General features: G+C 41.3%; 1 protein-coding gene across 1 annotated transcript in view; it reads left to right on the top strand.

Moving 5' to 3' along the window:
- LOC130133100 (copine-1-like) overlaps positions 1-19,812 on the top strand; it is a 105,569-nt gene extending 85,757 nt beyond the window's left edge. The window contains exons 22-24 of the mRNA XM_056301924.1: positions 4,176-4,309; positions 10,798-11,034; positions 16,824-19,812. Coding sequence (XP_056157899.1) covers positions 4,176-4,309; positions 10,798-11,034; positions 16,824-16,937 — 485 coding nt within the window. The 3' untranslated portion in view covers positions 16,938-19,812. The remainder of the gene's footprint in view (positions 1-4,175; positions 4,310-10,797; positions 11,035-16,823) is intronic.
- Positions 19,813-20,046: the final 234 nt, after the last annotated feature.

Here is a 20,046-nt window from a genome sequence, read left to right as displayed (position 1 = left end):
ACATTGCACCTTGCACAGATTGGAAGACTGAATCATTCCCCCTTTTCTTTTCTTTATTATTTTCTTTGAGTGCACTCATACTTTATTTTGGATTAGTTTCTTTAATTTGTTAGTGTAGAATATGGCTGCATAAGTAATATATTAGAAGGGTATAAAATAGAATATAGATAGATATAGACAATAAATAGAATATTAGGAAGAACTTTTAAAAAGTATAATCGAGTAAAATATATATATATATATATATATATAACACATCTAATTTAGTATTGATATTGAAATAACTTTACTTTGAACTGTTGAAATAAATTGTTTTTTTTATTGTAAACTATACCCACGAGTGTGTGTGTTGTCTTTGGGGTGAGTACTAGAATCCGGTCTAGAAAAAAACCTACACCAATCTCCACTGAACTTAGACATTAGACTGTAAACTGTCCCTGCGCAGGCATAGGCCCATTCCCCTGTCGTGCAGGTTACAGAAAGTTGGCGAGCCAGCAAGGAGATTGGTTAATTAGCGTTTCAGGCCATATACTACCCCACTGACCACACCTCTCTATAAAATACTTGATTATATATTTTTTTATTTTGAAAATAACACAGTCAATATGGATCTTTGCAATCAGTATAAAGTCCATGGACAAAACTGCTTATTAGTTGAAGGTGTCAATGAAATGAGCTCTGCCGAAACGATAATAAGCTTCTTCGAACAACATGGGAAGATCTCATCCTGCATCAGAGTTGTGGATGAGCCCAACCAACCTAATGGTAGGGTAATAATAGAATTTGAGTGTGAAAAGTCAATCACCAGGATAACCCCAGATACCCTTGACCTTATACCTAGCCCTGTTGATCCAACTACTCTATGGAATGTCAGAACAATTAGACAAATATGTCAAGAGGAAATAGGCAAAGACTTAGCCCAGCAATATCTCGAAGAACTCAGCGCTATTGGTGGTAGTGCCATGTCAGGCTATGCCTCCATCTTAGAAAATGAACTGAGGCGCATTCGGTCTACAGCATCACAGAAAACTGACAACACGTCTTTACCGGAACACAGCCCTATGCAAGACACTAAGCCTAGCATTGATGTTGAGCACACGCCTAGCATGACCCAAGAATGTAACAGACGGCCATCTATATCTGACATTCACCGTGCTCCAACCACACACTCATCCATGCGTAATTCAATGAGCCTTGAAGAAGACATCATTAATCCCCTGAGCATCCAGAACGTAGTAGTAGAACATGTTATTAAGAATGAGTCAACACAACCATACAGTAGCCCAAGTAAAATTCGAACCTTCTCAGGTAGGCTTCCAAAGCCAAATGGGGAAATAGATTATGAAGCTTGGAGAACTCAAGTTGAGCTGCTTCTAAGTGACACCTATGTCACCAATTCACAAAAAATCAGAAAGGTTCTAGAGAGTTTGGTTGGTCCAGCTTCGGACATGGTGAAACCACTTGGTGTCAATGCAAACCCTGTTGCGTACGTAAACCACATCGAATCAGCCTTTGGAGTCGTAGAAGATGGAGAAGAGCTTTTTGCTGCATTCTTGAGTGCAAACCAGAATTCTGGAGAGAAGCCATCTGATTATTTATTCAGACTTCAGACCCTCCTCACTAAAGTCATCTCTAGAGGGGGAGCTTCACTTGTAGATTCAGAAAAACACTTAAGACAGTTCTGCAGAGGATGCTGGGACCACTCGTTGATTTTAGGTCTTCAACTTGAACAGAAAAAAAATAGCCCACCCTCATTTCCTGAATTGCTTCATCAGCTACAGACATAGTATAGATGTATACAGTGCAATACAGACATGGTATAGATGTATATGGTGCAATAGAGACAGTATAGATGTATACAGTGCAATACAGACATAGTATAGATGTATACAGTGCAATACAGACATGGTATAGATGTATATGGTGCAATACAGACAGTATAGATGTATACAGTAAAATACAGACATAGTATAGATGTATACAGTAAAATACAGACATAGTATAGCTGTATACAGTGCAATACAGACATGGTATAGATGTATATGGTGCAATAGAGACAGTATAGATGTATACAGTGCAATACAGACATGGTATAGATGTATACGGTGCAATACAGACAATATAGATGTATACAGTAAAATACAGACATAGTATAGATGTATACAGTGCAATACAGACATGGTCTAGATGTATACGGTGCAATACAGATATAGTATAGATGTATACAGTGCAATACAGACATGGTATAGATGTATACGGTGCAATACAGACAATATAGATGTATACAGTAAAATACAGACATAGTATAGATGTATACAGTGCAATACAGACATGGTCTAGATGTATACGGTGCAATACAGACAGTATAGATGTGTACAGTAAAATACAGACATAGTATAGATGTATGCAGTATAATACAGACATAGTATAGATGTATACAGTGCAATACAGACATGGTATAGATGTATATGGTGCAATAGAGACACTATAGATGTATACAGTGCAATACAGACATAGTATAGATGTATACAGTGCAATACAGACATGGTATAGATGTATATGGTGCAATACAGACAGTATAGATGTATACAGTAAAATACAGACACAGTATAGATGTATACAGTAAAATACAGACATAGTATAGCTGTATACAGTGCAATACAGACATGGTATAGATGTATATGATGCAATAGAGACAGTATAGATGTATACAGTGCAATACAGACATAGTATAGATGTATACCATGGATATACCAGAGTATATCCATGTGTATTTACACACAGACTTCATAAGTGATCAGAGTATTTATGTGTATTTATACACAAGTGATCAGAGTATATCTATGTGTATTTATACACAGACTTCATAAGTGATCAGAGTATATCTATGTGTATTAACACAGACTTCATAAGTGATCAGAGTATATGTATGTGTATTTATACACAGACTTCATAATTGATCAGGGTATATCTATGTGTATTTTCCACATAAGTGATCAGAATATATCTATATGTATTTATACACAGACTTCATAAGTGATCAGGGTATATCTATGTGTATTTATGCACAGACTTCATAAGTGATCAGAGTATATCTGTGTATTTACGCAGAGACTTCATAAGTGATCGGAGTATATATATGTGTATGTATACACAGACTTCTTAATTGATGAGTATATATATGTGTATTTATACACAGACTTCATAAGTGATCAGAGTATATCTGTGTATTTATACACAGACTTCAGAAGTGATCAGGGTATATGTATGTGTAATTACACACAGACTTCATAAGTGATCGGAGTATATCTATGTGTATTTATACACACACTTCATAAGTGATCAGAGTATATATATGTTTATTTATACACAGACTTCATATGTGATCAGGGTATATCTATGTGTATTTATACACAGACTTCATAAGTGATCAGAGTATATCTTTGTTTATTTATACACAGGCTTGTATTTATACACAGACTTCATAAGTGATCAGGGTATATGTGTGTATTTATACACAGACTTCATAAGTGATCAGGGTACATGTATGTGTATTTATACACAGACTTCATTAGTGGTCAGGGTATATCCATGTGTATTTACACACAGACTTCATAAGTGATCAGGGTATATCTGTGTATTTATACATATAAGTGATCGGAGTATATCTATGTGTATTTATACACAGACTTCATAAGTGATCAGAGTATATCTATGTTTATTTATGCACGGACTTCATATGTGATCAGGGTATATCTATGTGTATTTATACATATAAGTGATCGGAGTATATCTATGTGTATTTATACACAGACTTCATAAGTGATCAGAGTATATCTTTGTTTATTCATACACAGACTTGTATTTATACACAGACTTCATAAGTGATCAGGGTATATCTATGTGTATTTATACATATAAGTGATCGGAGTATATCTATGTGTATTTATACACAGACTTCATAAGTGATCAGAGTATATCTTTGTTTATTTATACACAGACTTGTATTTATACACAGACTTCATAAGTGATCAGAGTATATCTATGTTTATTTATACACAGACTTCATAAGTGATCAGGGTATATGTATGTGTATTTATACACAGACTTCATAAGTGATCAGGGTATATCTATGTGTATTTATACACAGACTTGACAAGTGTGTGTCTCTTCAGGGATCCAGGGAGTAGTGGAAGCCTACCGGATGGCTCTTCCTCAGCTCAGACTGTCGGGACCAACCAACTTCTCTCCCATCATAAACCACGTGGCCTCCATTGCTTCTACTGCAGCACAGAGCAACAGCGCCGCCGTGAGGACCTTTACTGTATTACAGTTCCACAATACCGGCACATACTCGCACTACCACACATGTACACAGAAAGGCTCTCAGAGTCAGAGTGGGACACAACTAATGTTCTCCACAGCTTTTGTTAAAGAAATGAGCAGACAGAACTTGAGTGCACAGGTAGACACAGTTTGTGGGGAGGTGAATATAAGCCTGATCTAAACAAGCTTTATTTACTTTTCTCATCTGTTGTGTTCAGGGATTTGATTAACAACAACATACACTCACCGGCCACTTTATTAGGCACACCTGTCCAACTGCTCGTTAACGCAAATTTCTAATCAGCCAATCACATGGCAGCAACTCAATGCATTTAGGCATGTAGACATGGTCAAGACGATCTGCTGCAGTTCAAACCGAGCATCAGAATGGGGAAGAAAGGTGATTTAAGTGACTTTGAACGTGGCATGGTTGTTGGTGCCAGACGGGCTGGTCTGAGTATTTCAGAAACTGCTGATCTACTGGGATTTTCACGCACAACCATCTCTAGGGTTTACAGAGAATGGTCCGAAAAAGAGAAAATATCCGGTGAGCGGCAGTTCTGTGGGCAAAAATGCCTTGTTGATGCCAGAGGTCAGAGGAGAATGGCCAGACTGGTTCGAGCTGATAGAAAGGCAACAGTAACTCAAATAACCACTCATTACAACCGAGGTATGCAGAAGAGCATCTCTGAACGCACAACACGTCGAACCTTGAGGCAGATGGGCTACAGCAGCAGAAGACCACACCAGGTGCTACTCCTGTCAGCTAAGAACAGGAAACTGAGGCTACAATTCACACAGGCTCACCAAAATTGGACAATAGAAGATTGGAAAAACGTTGCCTGGTCTGATGAGTCTCGATTTCTGCTGCGACATTCGGATGGTAGGGTCAGAATTTGGCGTCAACAACATGAAAGCATGGATCCATCCTACCTTGTATCAACGGTTCAGGCTGGTGGTGGTGGTGGTGTAATGGTGTGGGGGATATTTTCTTGGCACACTTTGGGCCCCTTAGTACCAATTGAGCATCGTGTCAACGCCACAGCCTACCTGAGCATTGTTGCTGACCATGTCCATCCCTTTATGACCACAGTGTTCCCATCTTCTGATGGCTACTTCCAGCAGGATAACGCGCCATGTCATAAAGCTCGAATCATCTCAGACTGGTTTCTTGAACATGACAATGAGTTCACTGTACTCAAATGGCCTCCACAGTCACCAGATCTCAATCCAATAGACCACCTTTGGGATGTGGTGGACCGGGAGATTCGCATCATGGATGTGCAGCCGACAAATCTGCAGCAACTGCGTGATGCTATCATGTCAATATGGACCAAACTCTCTGAGGAATGTTTCCAGTACCTTGTTGAATCTATGCCACGAAGGATTAAGGCAGTTCTGAAGGCAAAAGGGGGTCCAACCCGGTACTAGCAAGGTGTACCTAATAAAGTGGCCAGTGAGTGTATACAAATAGTCACAACAAACGAATTCAGATGGAGAAGTTGCGTATTGGCAGCAACATCAGGTCCACACCACTCACCTTAACCTTACCTTTACCTTACCTTTACTTCACCTTTACCTCACCTTTACCTTACCTTTACTTCACCTTTACTTCACCTGTACCTTACCCTTACCTTACCTTTAATTCACCTTTACCTTACATTTACTTTGCCTTTACCTTACCTTTACTTCACCTTTACCTTACCTTTACTTTGCCATACCTTTACCTCATGTTTACCTTACCTTCACCTTTACCTTACCTTTAACTCACCCTTACCTTACCATTACCTTACCATTACCTCACCTTTACCTTACCTTTACTTCACTTTCACCTCACCTTTACCTTACCTTTACTTCACCTTACCATTACCTTACCATTACCTCACCTTTACCTTACCTTTACTTCACTTTCACCTCACCTTTACCTTAACTTTACTTCACCCTACCATTACCTCACCTTTACCTTACCTTTACCTCACCTTTACCTTACCTTTACTTCACCTTTACCCTACCCTTACCTTTACCTCACCTTTACCCTACCCTTACCTTTACCTTAACTTTACTTCACCTTTGCCGTACCCTTACCTCACCTTTACCTTACCCTTATCTTACCTTTACTTCCCCTTTACCATACCCTTACCTCACCTTTATCTTACCCTTACCTTACCTTTACTTCGCCTTTACCTCACCTTTACCTGTGGCACACGTGTCTGGTGTCCACACAGCCCTGCTGCTGCCAGCCCTGTCATTGTACAACAGTGGTTAAATAGAAATAGCACATAACATTCCTGAGAGAGAGCAGCCCTGGCAAATGCCCCTGTTTACTTTGAAAGAGGCACTGAAACTTCATTTATCTTCAGTACACTCTCAACATTCTGGTACAGAACCTTGGTCATGGCAAGAAAACCTTGACTGAAGCCAGAACGCTCCCAAGTCTTCCAGAGGTAGAAGTGTTGGGGTTCATTCAGGAACAGGAACATTTATTTGTTTGTCATTTCATTGCATGCACTTGCGTACATGAAGTGAAATTAAATATTTTTTCCCCAAGCCCACAGCAGTGCAATACAAAGAAAACATATCCAAAACTACAAGAACACATCCATCCAAACTACAAAATTAACCTGAAACATGTCCTTAAAGTTTCATTCAAATGACCCTGAAACATGTTGTTAAAGTTTCAGTCAAATGACCCTGAAACATGTCCTTAAAGTTTCATTCAAATGACCCTGAAACATGTCCGTAAAGTTTCATTCAAATGACCCTGAAACATGTCCTTAAAGTTTCATTGAAATGGACCTGAAACATGTCCTTAAAGTTTCATTCAAATAGACCTGAAACATGTCCTTAAAGTTTAATTCAAATGACCCTGAAACATGTCCTTAAAGTGTCATTCAAATGGACCTTAAACATGTCCTTAAAGTTACATTCAAACTACCCTGAAACATGTCCTTAAAGTTTATTTCAAATAGACGTGAAACATGTCCTTAAAATTTCATTCAAATAACCCTGAAACATGTCGTTAAAGTTTCATTAAATGACACTGAGACATGTCCTTACAGTTTCATTCAAATGACCCTGAAACATGTCTTTAAAGTTTCATTCAAATGACCCTGAAACATGTCCTTAAAGTTTCATTCAAATGGACCTGAAACATGTCCTTAAAGTTTCATTCAAACAACCCTGAAATATGTCTTTAAATTTTTTGATCAAATGACCCTGAAGCATGTCCTTAAAGTTTCATTCAAATTATCCTTAAAAATGTTCTTAAAGTTTCATTCAAATGGACCTGAAACATGTCCTTAACGTTTCGTTCAAATGGACATGAAACATGTCTTTAAAGTTTCGTTGAAAAGGACCTGAAACATGTCCTTAAAGTTACATTCAAACTACCCTGAAACATGTCCTTAAAGTTTAATTCAAATAGACGTGAAACATGTCCTTAAAATTTCATTCAAACGACTCTGAAACATGTCCTTAAAGTTTCATTCAAGTGAACGTGAAACATGTCCTTAAAGTTTCATTCAAGTGAACGTGAAACATGTCCTTAAAGTTTCATTCAGATGGACCTAAAACATTTCCTTAAAGTTTCATTGAAAAGGACCTGAAACATTTCCTTAAAGTTTCATTAAAATGCAAAATGAGTGTGGCATAACACAGATCAGACAGTGAATCAGAAATTGGTTGTCCAATCATTACGAAACTTGCAGGATACGTTTCATAACAATGTCGAACTACGTGTGTAAAACTATTTTGAAATTTGCTCAATAGGGGGCACCACCAGTTCCAAACACGTGCTTGGGCCCGCCGCAAATTTGGCCATAAATCAGTGAGTTTGTCCAAACATCACCAAATGTGGTGGACATTTTTAAGGAGGCTGTTGACGCGTTTAACTGAATGAGCTGTGTTGGCCTGAACCCCAGAGTTGCTGCTTGTGGCTGTACTTAAAGTTTCATTCAAATGACCCTGAAACATGTCCGTAAAGTTTCATTAAAATGGACCTGAAACATGTCCTTAAAGTTACATTCAAACTACCCTGAAACATGTCCTTAAAGTTTAATTCAAATAGACGTGGAACATGTCCTTAAAGTTTCATTCAAATAACCCGGAAACATGTCGTTAAAGTTTCATTAAATGACACTGAGACATGTCCTTACAGTTTCATTCAAATGACCCTGAAACATGTCTTTAAAGTTTCATTCAAATGACCCTGAAACATGTCCTTAAAGTTTCATTCAAACAACCCTGAAATATGTCTTTAAATTTTTGATCAAATGACCCTGAAGCATGTCCTTAAAGTTTCATTCAAATTATCCTTAAAAATGTTCTTAAAGTTCCATTCAAATGGACCTGAAACATGTCCTTAACGTTTCGTTCAAATGGACATGAAACATGTCTTTAAAGTTTCGTTGAAAAGGACTTGAAACATGTCCTTAAAGTTACATTCAAACTACCCTGAAACATGTCCTTAAAGTTTAATTCAAATAGACGTGAAACATGTCCTTAAACTTTCATTCAAATGACCCTGAAACATGTCCTTAAAGTTTCATTCAAACGACTCTGAAACATGTCCTTAAAGTTTCATTCAAGTGAACGTGAAACATGTCCTTAAAGTTTCATTCAGATGGACCTGAAACATGTCCTTAAAGTTTCATTCAAGTGAACGTGAAACATGTCCTTAAAGTTTCATTCAAACGACTCTGAAACATGTCATTAAAGTTTAATTCAAATGACCCTGAAACATGTCCTTAAAGTTTCATTCAAACGACTCTGAAACATGTCATTAAAGTTTCATTCAAATGGACCTGAAACATGTCCTTAAAGTTTCGTTCAAATGGACCTGAAACATTTCCCTAATGTTTCATTGAAAAGGACCTGAAACATGTCCTTAAAGTTTTATTCAGATGCAAAATGAGTGTGGCATAACACAGATCAGACAGTGAATCAGAAATTGGTTGTCCAATCATTACAAAACTCGCAGGATACGTTTCATAACAATGTCGAACTACGTGTGTAAAACTATTTTGAAATTTGCTCAATAGGGGGCACCACCAGTTCCAAACACGTGCTTGGGCCCGCCGCAAATTTGGCCATAAATCAGTGAGTTTGTCCAAACATCACCAAATGTGGTGGACATTTTTAAGGAGACTGTTGACGCGTTTAACTGAATGAGCTGTGTTGGCCTGAATCCCAGAGTTGCTGCTTGTGGCTGTACTTAAAGTTTCATTCAAATGACCCTGAAAGATGTCCGTAAAGTTTCATTAAAATGGACCTGAAACATGTCCTTAAAGTGTCATTCAAATGGACCTGAACCATGTCCTTAAAGTTTCATTCAGATGACCCTGAAACATGTCCTTAAAGTTTCATTCAGATGGACCTGAAATATGTCCTTAGTTTCATTCAAATGACCCTGAAACATGTCCTTAAAGTTTCATTCAAATGACCCTGAAACATGTCCGTAAAGTTTCATTCAAATGACCCTGAAACATGTCGTTAAAGTTTCATTCAGATGGACCTGAAACATGTCCTTGAAGTTTCATTCAGATGGACCTGAAATATGTCCTTAACGTTTCAGTCAAATGACCCTGAAACATGTCCGTAAAGTTTCATTCAAATGACCCTGAAACATGTCGTTAAAGTTTCATTCAGATGGACCTGAAACATGTCCTTGAAGTTTCATTCAGAGGGACCTGAAATATGTCCTTAAAGTTTCATTCAAATGACCCTGAAACATGTCCGTGAAGTTTCATTCAAATGACCCTGAAACATGTCGTTAAAGTTTCATTCAGATGGACCTGAAACATGTCCTTGAAGTTTCATTCAGATGGACCTGAAATATGTCCTTAAAGTTTCATTCAAATGACCCTGAAACATGTCCGTAAAGTTTCATTCAAATGACCCTGAAACATGTCGTTAAAGTTTCATTCAGATGGACCTGAAACATGTCCTTAAAGTTTCGATCAAATGACCCTGAAACATGTCCTTAAAGTTTCATTCAAACGACTCTGAAACATGTCATTAAAGTTTCATTCAAATGACCCTGAAACATGTCCGTAAAGTTTCACTCAAATGACCCTGAAACTTGTCCTTGAAGTTTCATTCAAATGCAAAATGAGTGTGGCATAACACAGATCAGACAGTGAATCAGAAATTGGTTGTCCAATCATTACAAAACTCGCAGGATACGTTTCATAACAATGTCGAACTACGTGTGTAAAACTATTTTGAAATTTGCTCAATAGGGGGCACCACCAGTTCCAAACACGTGCTTGGGCCCGCCGCAAATTTGGCCATAAATCAGTGAGTTTGTCCAAACATCACCAAATGTGGTGGACATTTTTAAGGAGGCTGTTGACGCGTTTAACTGAATGAGCTGTGTTGGCCTGAACCCCAGAGTTGCTGCTTGTTTGCTGTACTTTGAGTTATTATTTGATGAACAATGTTAATGATTTCTCTTTGTCTCTCTTTCTCCAGCAATATTTTGTCCTCCTCATCCTTACTGACGGAGAGATCACAGACTTTGACCAAACCAGAGACTCCATTGTTCAAGCGTCTCGCCTCCCGCTGTCAATCATCATCGTCGGGGTCGGGCCAGCTGACTTTAAGGCCATGGAGCTCCTGGATGGAGACGATGGAGTGCTACGCTCTCAGACCGGCGAGCCAGTTGCCCGAGACATCGTCCAGTTTGTCCCTTACAGACAGTTCAACAGCGTAAGAGAGAGAGAGAGAGAGGTCGTGTGTGTGTGTGTGTGTGTGTGTGTGTGTGTGTGTGTGAAGCCAAGTTAATTTTATTTGTATAGCCCAATTTCAAAAATTACAGATGTGTCTCAGGGGGCTTTACAGCAACACAACATCCTGTCCTTAGACCCTCACATGGGATAAGGAACACCTCCCTAAAAACCTTTAACAGGGAGGAACAACAGGCAGAAAGCTCAGGGAGAGCAACAGAGGAGGATCTCTCTCCCAAGACGCAGAACGTGACATGATGTTGTGTTTACACAATTTACACAATACAACATTGCAAGAGGATAACACAGTTATAATGGAATTATTGAATATATGAAGAATGTGATGAGGAGGATGCCAAGCAGTGTCCAGACGCCACCAGAACAGCCCAGGACGTGAGCCACGTGACCACCATGTAGACAGAAAATAGTCACATATAACATTAAAACATGATAATAAAATTATATTGATTTATAAGATATATAAAAAGAAAATGTGATGAGGGGGATGCCAAGCAGTGTCCAGGTTGTGACCACCATCACCATGGAGACCTGGGAGGAGGACCGACTGCATGTGCACTCAAGGGAGACTCACATGACACCATTCACACACACAAAAGAAGAGAAAGGAGAAGACATCATTCAGAGAGAGAGAAAAGACATCAGAGAAGAGAACAGTTTGCAGTAGTCAGTAATCTATAATCTATACTTAATAATCTATACTCTATAATCTCGTCGGCAGAACAGTGGTTGGTAAATTCATTGAGACAGAAACCGACCCACCATGCAGTACAGGTTGTGAAGCACTCAACTTAAAGGCAACTAATTGTAGGTTAAGACAAAAAGACGAGTGTTAAGTCTGGATTTAAAGGACTCAACAGACTCTGATGGTCTGATGGCAGCAGGCAGGTTATTCCACAAGAACGGAGCCCGATAGGAAAAGGCCCTGCTGCCACCAGCTGACTTCTTTTTAATTTTGGGTACACACAGGAGCCCTGTATTTTGAGAGCGAAGAGCTCGAGATGAAATGTACAGTTTAAGGAGATCAGACAGGTAGGATGGAGCAAGCCCATTTAGGATTTTATAAGTCAGCAGAAGCACCTTGAAGTCTGATCTAACATGGATAGGAAGCCAATGAAGGGAGGCAAGAATTGGTGTAATATGGTCAAATTTCCTAGATTTAGTTATTATTCTAGCAGGAGGTGGGTAACAGCTTGTGGAAAGAAGCTGTTTTTGAGCCTGGTAGTGCGGGCTCTGAGGCTCCTGTAGTGCCTCCCAGAGCGCAGGGGGGGGAGAACAGTCCATGGTTGGGGTAGGTGGGATCTCTGCTGATGCTCAGACCCCTTCAAAGGCAGCGTTTGTGATAAATGTCTTTTATGGCTGGGAGCTGGGTACCGGTGATATGCTGGGCCGCCTTGACGACCCACTGCAGAGCTTTCTGGTCTACTGAGGTGCAGTTGCCGTACCACACTGAGATGCAGATGATCAGGATGCTCTCTATGGTGCAGTGGTAGAAGTTGGTGAGAATTTTGAGGGGTAGACGGGCGCTCCTCAGCCTCCTCAGGAAATGCAGGTGTTGTTGGGCCTTTTTCACAAGAGCCTGGGTGTTTGATGTCTATGAAAGTTCCTCACTAATGTGGGCTCCAAGGAATTTAAAGCTGGAGACACGCTCCACTTCCACCCCATTGATGTATATGGGGGAGTGGCTGCAGCTTCTAGACCTCCTGAAGTCCACAATCAGCTCCTTTGTCTTCTCCACATTGAGGACAAGGTTGTTGGTAGTGTACCATGGTGTGTGGTGCTGAATCTCGTCCTTGTAGGCCATCTCGTCATTGTTGGTGATACGGCCGATGATTGTGCTGTCATACGCTAACATAACGTTTACATTTGAAGGGTGAGTTGGCAGGCAGCCGTGGGTAAAGAGGGAGAAAAGGAGGGGGCTCAGAACACAGCCTTGAGGGGCACCTGTGCTGATGGTCAGGGTGGAGGAGGTGTGGTCACCTAACCTAACAGACTGAGGTCTGTTGGTCAGGAAGTCCAGGATCCAGGTACAGAGGGAGGGGTTGAGGCCAAGGGAGAGGAGTTTGGTGGTTAGTTTCAAATGTAACACCAAGATTTTTGGCTGCTACACAATCGTCGATTGCTGTTGTTACTTGATCAAATTGGTGTCTGTGTCTAGCAGGGCCAATGACCAGCATCTCAGTTTTAAGTGAATTAAAAAGCAGAAAATTTTGTGACATCCAGTTTTTCACAACAGCCAAGCAGGCCTCTAAATTAGTAATTTGAGTATGATCATCAGCCCTTATAGGCTCATACAGCTGAATATCATCAGCATAGCAATGTAAATTTATTCCATGACTGCATATAATTTGGCCCAGAGGTGAAATATAAGAGAAAAGCAGAGGGCCAAGAACTGAGCCTTGAAGTACACCATATTTACCGTCAGAGAATGTTGATGTAATATTACTATAGTAGACACAATGCATTCTTCCAGATAAATAGGACTTAAGCCAAGAGAGAGCTAAGCCAGAGACACCAAAATTACAATTTAATCTATCTAAAAGTACACAGTGGTCAATGGTGTCAAAGGCTGCACTGAGGTCCAGTAGCAGAAACACATAAGTGGATTCAGAGCAGTTCAAGTGGAGTGACAGGCCCTGAAAGCCGATTGAAAAGGTTCATATAGATGGTTTTCTTCTATATGGGTCGAAAGTTGTTGATACACAACTCTCTCTAGTACTTTAGAGAAGAATGGAAGATTAGAGACTGGCCGATAGTTATTAAGAGACCCTGGATCAAGGTGCGGTTTATCAAGTAGAGGTTTAACCACAGCTGTCTTATAACTGCTGGGAACAATGCCAGTAGTAAGTGATAAATTAACGATCTCTAGCATTGTAGGTCCAAGAAAAGGTCAGAGGTCTTTAAAAAGTTTTGCTGGTAAGGGATCAAGTAGGCAAGCAGTTGGTTTAGAAGCTGACACGAACTTACTCAAAGTATCAAGAGAGATAGTCTCAAAAGCTGTAATAACTGGGACTTTCAGTGACTCATTGTGTAGATATGAATTTAGTATGACAGGATCTGCAGGAGTAGATGGAGTTGAAGAACTAATTTTGTCTAAGATCTCATCAACCTTATTGCAGAAAAAATCTAGAAATTCATGGGCTGTGAATGGTGAGCAGCTAATAGACGACTGCTTTTTAGTAAGTTTAGATACAGTGTCAAAGAGAAATCTGGGGTTATGTTTATTAATATTTATTAAGTGAGAGAGATACGATGTTTTTGCAGTAGATAAAGCACGCTTGTATTTCAATAAACTCTCGTGCCACGATAGGTAAAAAGCTTCCAATTTTGATTTTCACCATTTACGTTCCAGTCTCCTGCAGGCCCGCCTAAGAGCACGTGTCTCATCATTAAACCAGGGTGTAGGCCTCTTTAGTCGCCTAGCTCTGGTAGTGAGAGGTGCAACTGAATCCAGGAGACTAGAGAGGGCCACATTTAAGTCACTAGTGAAATTTTCAACAGAGTCATTTACCACAGTGAAAGGAGCCAAGACTTCAGGCAGCTGCTGGCCAAATGCAGCTAAAGTGGAGGGACCAGTGTGGCGAGTGGCAATTACATCTGTGTTGACATTAACTGGACAGGCCAATAATGCTTCAAATTTGATGAGAAAATGATCTGACACAGCAGATGTGGTTGGTAGGACATCCAGATCAGAAACAGCTTTTCCTTCAGATAAAACCAAGTCAAGGGCGTTACCACTGCAATGAGTCGACTCTTGAACAAACTGAGTGAACCCAAAAGTATCAACTAGTGCCAGAAAGGCTTTACTTAGAGGATCAGCAGCCTTATTCAGATGAATATTGAAATCACCTAGAATTAGAATCTCATCAGAGTGAGCAACAAGGCCTGAGATAAATTCTCCAAATTCTCCAAGAAATAACGAGTAACAACCAGGAGGCCGGTAGAGTATCACAATCTGGACTGAGCCGAGTCTATTCATGGCTGAGGGAGATGGACCAAGAATAAGAGACTCAGAAGACTGGAATTTAGATTCAAGTCTAGAAGTCAGATTGAAAATAGATTTATTTAGTAAGGCAACACCTCCACCTTGTTTATTTGCCCGAGCTACATGGGCATAAGTATAGTCAGGTGGGGAAGCTTCGTTTAAGGAAAGGAAAATATTTGGTTTCAGCCATGTTTCACATCACCCAACCATATCACAACTATGTTCAAGAATCACGTCATTTGTGTGTGTGTGTGTGTGTGTGTGTGTGTTTTAGGCGAATATGTGTTAAGAGAATGCGTGTTTTTGTCTCATTTATTCATTTTCCAAGCCGCTTATCCTAATTGGGGTTGTGGGGTGGTGACATGATGGTGCAGTGGTTAGCGCTGTCACCTCACAGTAAGAAGGTTCTGGGTTCGATACCCGGACAGCCAGGATCCTTTCTTTGTGGAGCTTGCATGTTCTCCCCGTGTGTGTGTGGGTTTACTCCCACACACTCCCCTGTATATCGCAGGCTCTCCACTACCGCCTTCATATACTCCCGGTTTTCTTGAACCAGCTTTGAATGTCCCTTATCAAGCATTTTCTCAATTTTCGAACCATCCTGCTTTCTCTGCTTAAACTCACACCATGCTTCCATGGAAAACATATGTGCGGCACTTACGTTGTGGGCTTTGAAAGATGCTTGTGCTTTACGCCAATTCTGGAACCCAAACACAGTAAAAGCTTCCTCTGAACGAAATCCATAACTGCCCGCAGGGGCAAAATGTCTGCATGAGAAGCAGAAGGCTGCTTCCTTAATCACTGAATATTCCAGCCAGCTATATTGCTCATACCATATGTGATTAAAGCTCCTTTTCTGAGTACCAAAGGTCGTTGCTGGGTACTTGCGCACGGGGCGTCGCGGTCCTTCCTCTGGATTTTTGCTAAGATCCTCCGGTCCACAAACCTTGCTTGTAGCTGAGCTGCTGCCAAGGTTAATAGCAGAAGAGTTAGTATTAGCATGAGCAACACTGTCACTGGCAATAGCTAGCTCCCCCGTGGGACCAGCACTTGCTGCTGAACACTCTTCATCTGACTCCGAGGTCTTGTCTGTTGCCATGTCCTCAGTATTTAGCGGTGGAGTGTCGGTATCCTCCACACTGCTTACTGGTACTGCTTCGAACTACAAGCACGCTTAATTGGGACCACGAAACGTTCCATTTTGCTGGCAAGGGCAAAAAGACTTCTAGCAAACAGCACTGAGCGTGAGCGGGAAGTTAACAATTTCGAGGGGAAAAACACAGGTGACGTCAGACCTAAGTGGATTTCCTACATTTCATAATGTAATTAAATAAATGTTGGTCGTTTTCAGACAAAAATTAGATAAAAAGATAAACAGTCTTACAAGTTTATTTAGTTTGGTAACTTCTTATTTGATTTCATGGGGTGGCTATGGGGGGTGCTGTGCCACCACTAGGGGGAGCTGAAGCACCAGCAAGCCCCTCTTTAGCACCGCGCCTGCTCCCCTGCCTGCCGCCCAGTGATGGACTGGCGACCTGTCTAGGGTGCTCCCCTGCCTGCCGCCCATTGAGCGCTGGGATAGGCTCCAGCACCCCGTGACCCTAATTAGGATAAGCAGCATGGAAAAATGTGTTTGTGTCCCTGTTCACCAGTTCTGTTTTTTTTCTTCCTTTCTCTCTCCCTATCTGTCTCTCTCTCCATCTGTCTCTCTCTCTCTGCCTGTCTCTCTCTCGCTTGCTCTCTCTCTGCCTGTCTCTCTCTCTCTCCAGGCTCCTAAACAGGCTCTCGCTCAGAGTGTATTGGCTGAAGTTCCCAACCAGCTGGTGTCATATTTCAAAATGAGAGGCCTGGATCCTGTCAAAGCTCCTACCCCAAAAGCCTAAACCCAGCCTCAAAAGCCAAAACCCCGCCCCTTAAGCCCTACCATAAATAGCCAACCACATTTAGCCCCTCCACACTCTACATTTGTCTACAAGAACCCTGAAAGGCCACTGAAACATGAGCTGCCAACCAGTCAGAACATCAGGACAACTTTGTGGCCAATCACTGAGAAGTGTAGACGCCCCACCTGCTCAAGGGACCACTGACTCAGTGACATTTTTCCTGTGTTTCTTTAATCACTTGTGTAATGGCTTCATTTTTGTGTTTAGTATGTTCATGAGACTGCAGTGCTTCCAGTCTCTGTTTGTTGGAAAGCTACTTGACAGATCTCCCAGCCAACCTCTCCATGCACTCTCTTTCAGTTCATTCATGTCAGATGTACACCAATCAGTCAAAACATTAAAACCAGGGCATCCGGGTAGTGTAGCAGTGTATTCTGTTGCCTACCAACACAGGGCTCGCCAGTTCGAATCCCCGTGTTACCTCCGGCTTGGTCGGGCATCCTGCGGACACAGTTGGCTCTGTCTGTGATACATGTGGAGTCGCCAGCTGCTTCTTTTCACCTGACAGTGAGGAGTTTCACCAGGAGGACATAGCACGTGGGGGGATCACACTATTCCCCCCAGTTCCCCCTCTCCCCCGAACAGGTGCCCCGACCGACCGACCAGAGGAGGCGCTAGTGCAGTGACCAGGACACATACCCACATCTGGCTTCCCACCTGCAGCCACGGCCAATTGTGTCTGTAGGGACGCCCGACCAAGTCTGAGGTAACATGGGGATTCGAACCGCCAATCTCCGTGTTGGTAGGCAACAGAATAGACTGCTACGCTACCCAGATGCCAGCATCAGTGTTGTTAGCCCAGACCAGTTTATTGTCTATATATACCCCCAGGTACTTGTAGTATTCCACAGTGTCCACCCTGACCCCCTGGATGGAAACGGGTCACTGGTGTCATGTCCCTCCTCAGATCAGCAACCAGCTCCTTTGTCTTAGTCACGTTGAGCTGCAGATGGTTCCACTCACACCATGTGACAAAAATGGTCCAAGGAAGGACAACCAGTATCCCAGCGACAGGGTCATGGGCGCCCAAGGCTCACTGATGCACATTGGGAGAAAAGTCTGCCTCGTCTGGTCCGATCCCACAGAGGAGCTACTGTAGCTCAAATGACTGAAAAAGTTATGCTGGCTATGATAGACAGGTGTAAGAACACACACTAAATCGCAGTTTGCTGCTTATGGGGCTGTGTAGACACAGACCAGTCAGAGTTCCCATGATGACCCCTGTCCACCGTCCAAAGCTTCTACAGTGGGCATATGAGCATCAGAACTGGACCGTGGAGCAGTGGAAGAAGGTGGACTGGTCTGATGAATCACGTTTTCTTTTACATCATGTGGATGGCCGGGTGTGTGTGCATCGTTTACCTGGGGAAGACATGGCACCAGGATGCAGTATGGGAAGAAGGCAAGCTGGCAGAGGCAGTGTGATGCTCTGGACAGTGTTCTGGCCTGAAACCTTGGGTCCTGGCATTCATGTGGTGTTACTTTGACATGTACCACCTACCTTCACATCGTTGCAGACCAAATACATGGCAGCGGTATTCCCTAATGGCAGTGGCCTCTGTCAGCAGGATAATGTGCCCTGCAACACTGAGAATATTGTTCAGGAATGGTTTGAGGAACATGACCAAGAGTTCAAGGTGTTGCCTTGGCCTCCAAATTCCCCACATATCAGGCATCAGTTGGATGTGCTGGAAAAACAAGTCTGATCCATGGAGGCCCCACCTCGCAACTTACAGGACTTAAAGGATCTGCTGCTAACGTCTTGGTGCCAGATACCAGAGGATGCCTTCAGAGGTTTTGAGGAGTCCATGCCTCGATGGCTCAGAGGTGTTTTGGTGGCATGAGGGTGACCTACACAATATTAGGAGGGTGGTATTAATGTTTTGGCTGATGTGTATGTTGCCCAGTACTAGGCTAGCCTTGGGTGTAGCAGCATGACTGCCATACTGACTTGTGGCAGCCATGTTGCTTCCTCAAGGTCTCCTTTGCACTGCACTGGTAACGTTGAATCACCTTTCGCCTTAAGCAGCGTCTGAAGAAACTTCTGCACTTTGTTCTGTTGTTATCAGGAGTTGCTTATCTGTTATCTTGATGTGGAAACGCCACCATGATTCTGCTGCAGTGCAACACAAAACCTTTAACAAACATCTAGGCAGAATGAAGCCAGTGTTTGTCATGCTGTGACTCAGAGCCCAAACGGATTGCAGGCCTTCTGTCTTTAGTCCCTGCCGGACCAAAGTTCTGATGTTGAACCCACAATCCAGACTGACGGAGCAAACTTCTCATTTAGATTTTGAGACACGATGAAGAAGTCTGTCTAATCTGGACCTCCTGCTTGACATCTGACAGTATGTTCATGCAATTCTCCTTCCATCTGGACTGGACCAAACAGACACATACAAAACACACTCAGCAGTAAAGCATTTAAATGAAACGTCTTCTATGTTTACTTTAGCTATGTCACTCTGTGGTGTTTGCTATAAAAGGAAAGTACCGGTACTGACTCGGCTGGAGTAGTTCTGGACTGCAAGTCTGACATCATGACCAGTGAATTAATGAACAGGTTCACTAACACATAGATCCATTATGGAGGCCTGCTATTCCTTCTCATGTTATCAACCAAAGATTCTTTCACTTTCATACTTCAAAAAGAGCATGTTATACTTTATACTTCTTTAAAAAGACCATATAGACTTTATACTTCTTTAAAAAGACTATATTATACTTTATACTTCTTCAAAAAGACCATATTATACTTTATACTTCCTTAAAAAGAGCATATTATACTTTATACTTCTTCAGAAAGAGCATATTATACTTTATACTTCTTTAAAAAGACCATATTATACTTTATACTTCCTTAAAAAGACCATATTATACTTTATACTTCTTTAAAAAGACTATATTATACTTTATACTTCTTCAAAAAGACCATATTAGACTTTATACTTCTTTAAAAAGACTATATTATACTTTATACTTCTTCAAAAAGACCATATTATACTTTATACTTCCTTAAAAAGAGCACATTATACTTTATACTTATTCA

Source organism: Lampris incognitus, chromosome 2 (genome assembly GCF_029633865.1).
Source record: "Lampris incognitus isolate fLamInc1 chromosome 2, fLamInc1.hap2, whole genome shotgun sequence".
Taxonomy (NCBI): domain Eukaryota; kingdom Metazoa; phylum Chordata; class Actinopteri; order Lampriformes; family Lampridae; genus Lampris; species Lampris incognitus.
The sequence above is the reverse complement of the archived record's forward strand: the minus strand, read 5'-3'. Positions and strand labels throughout refer to the sequence as shown.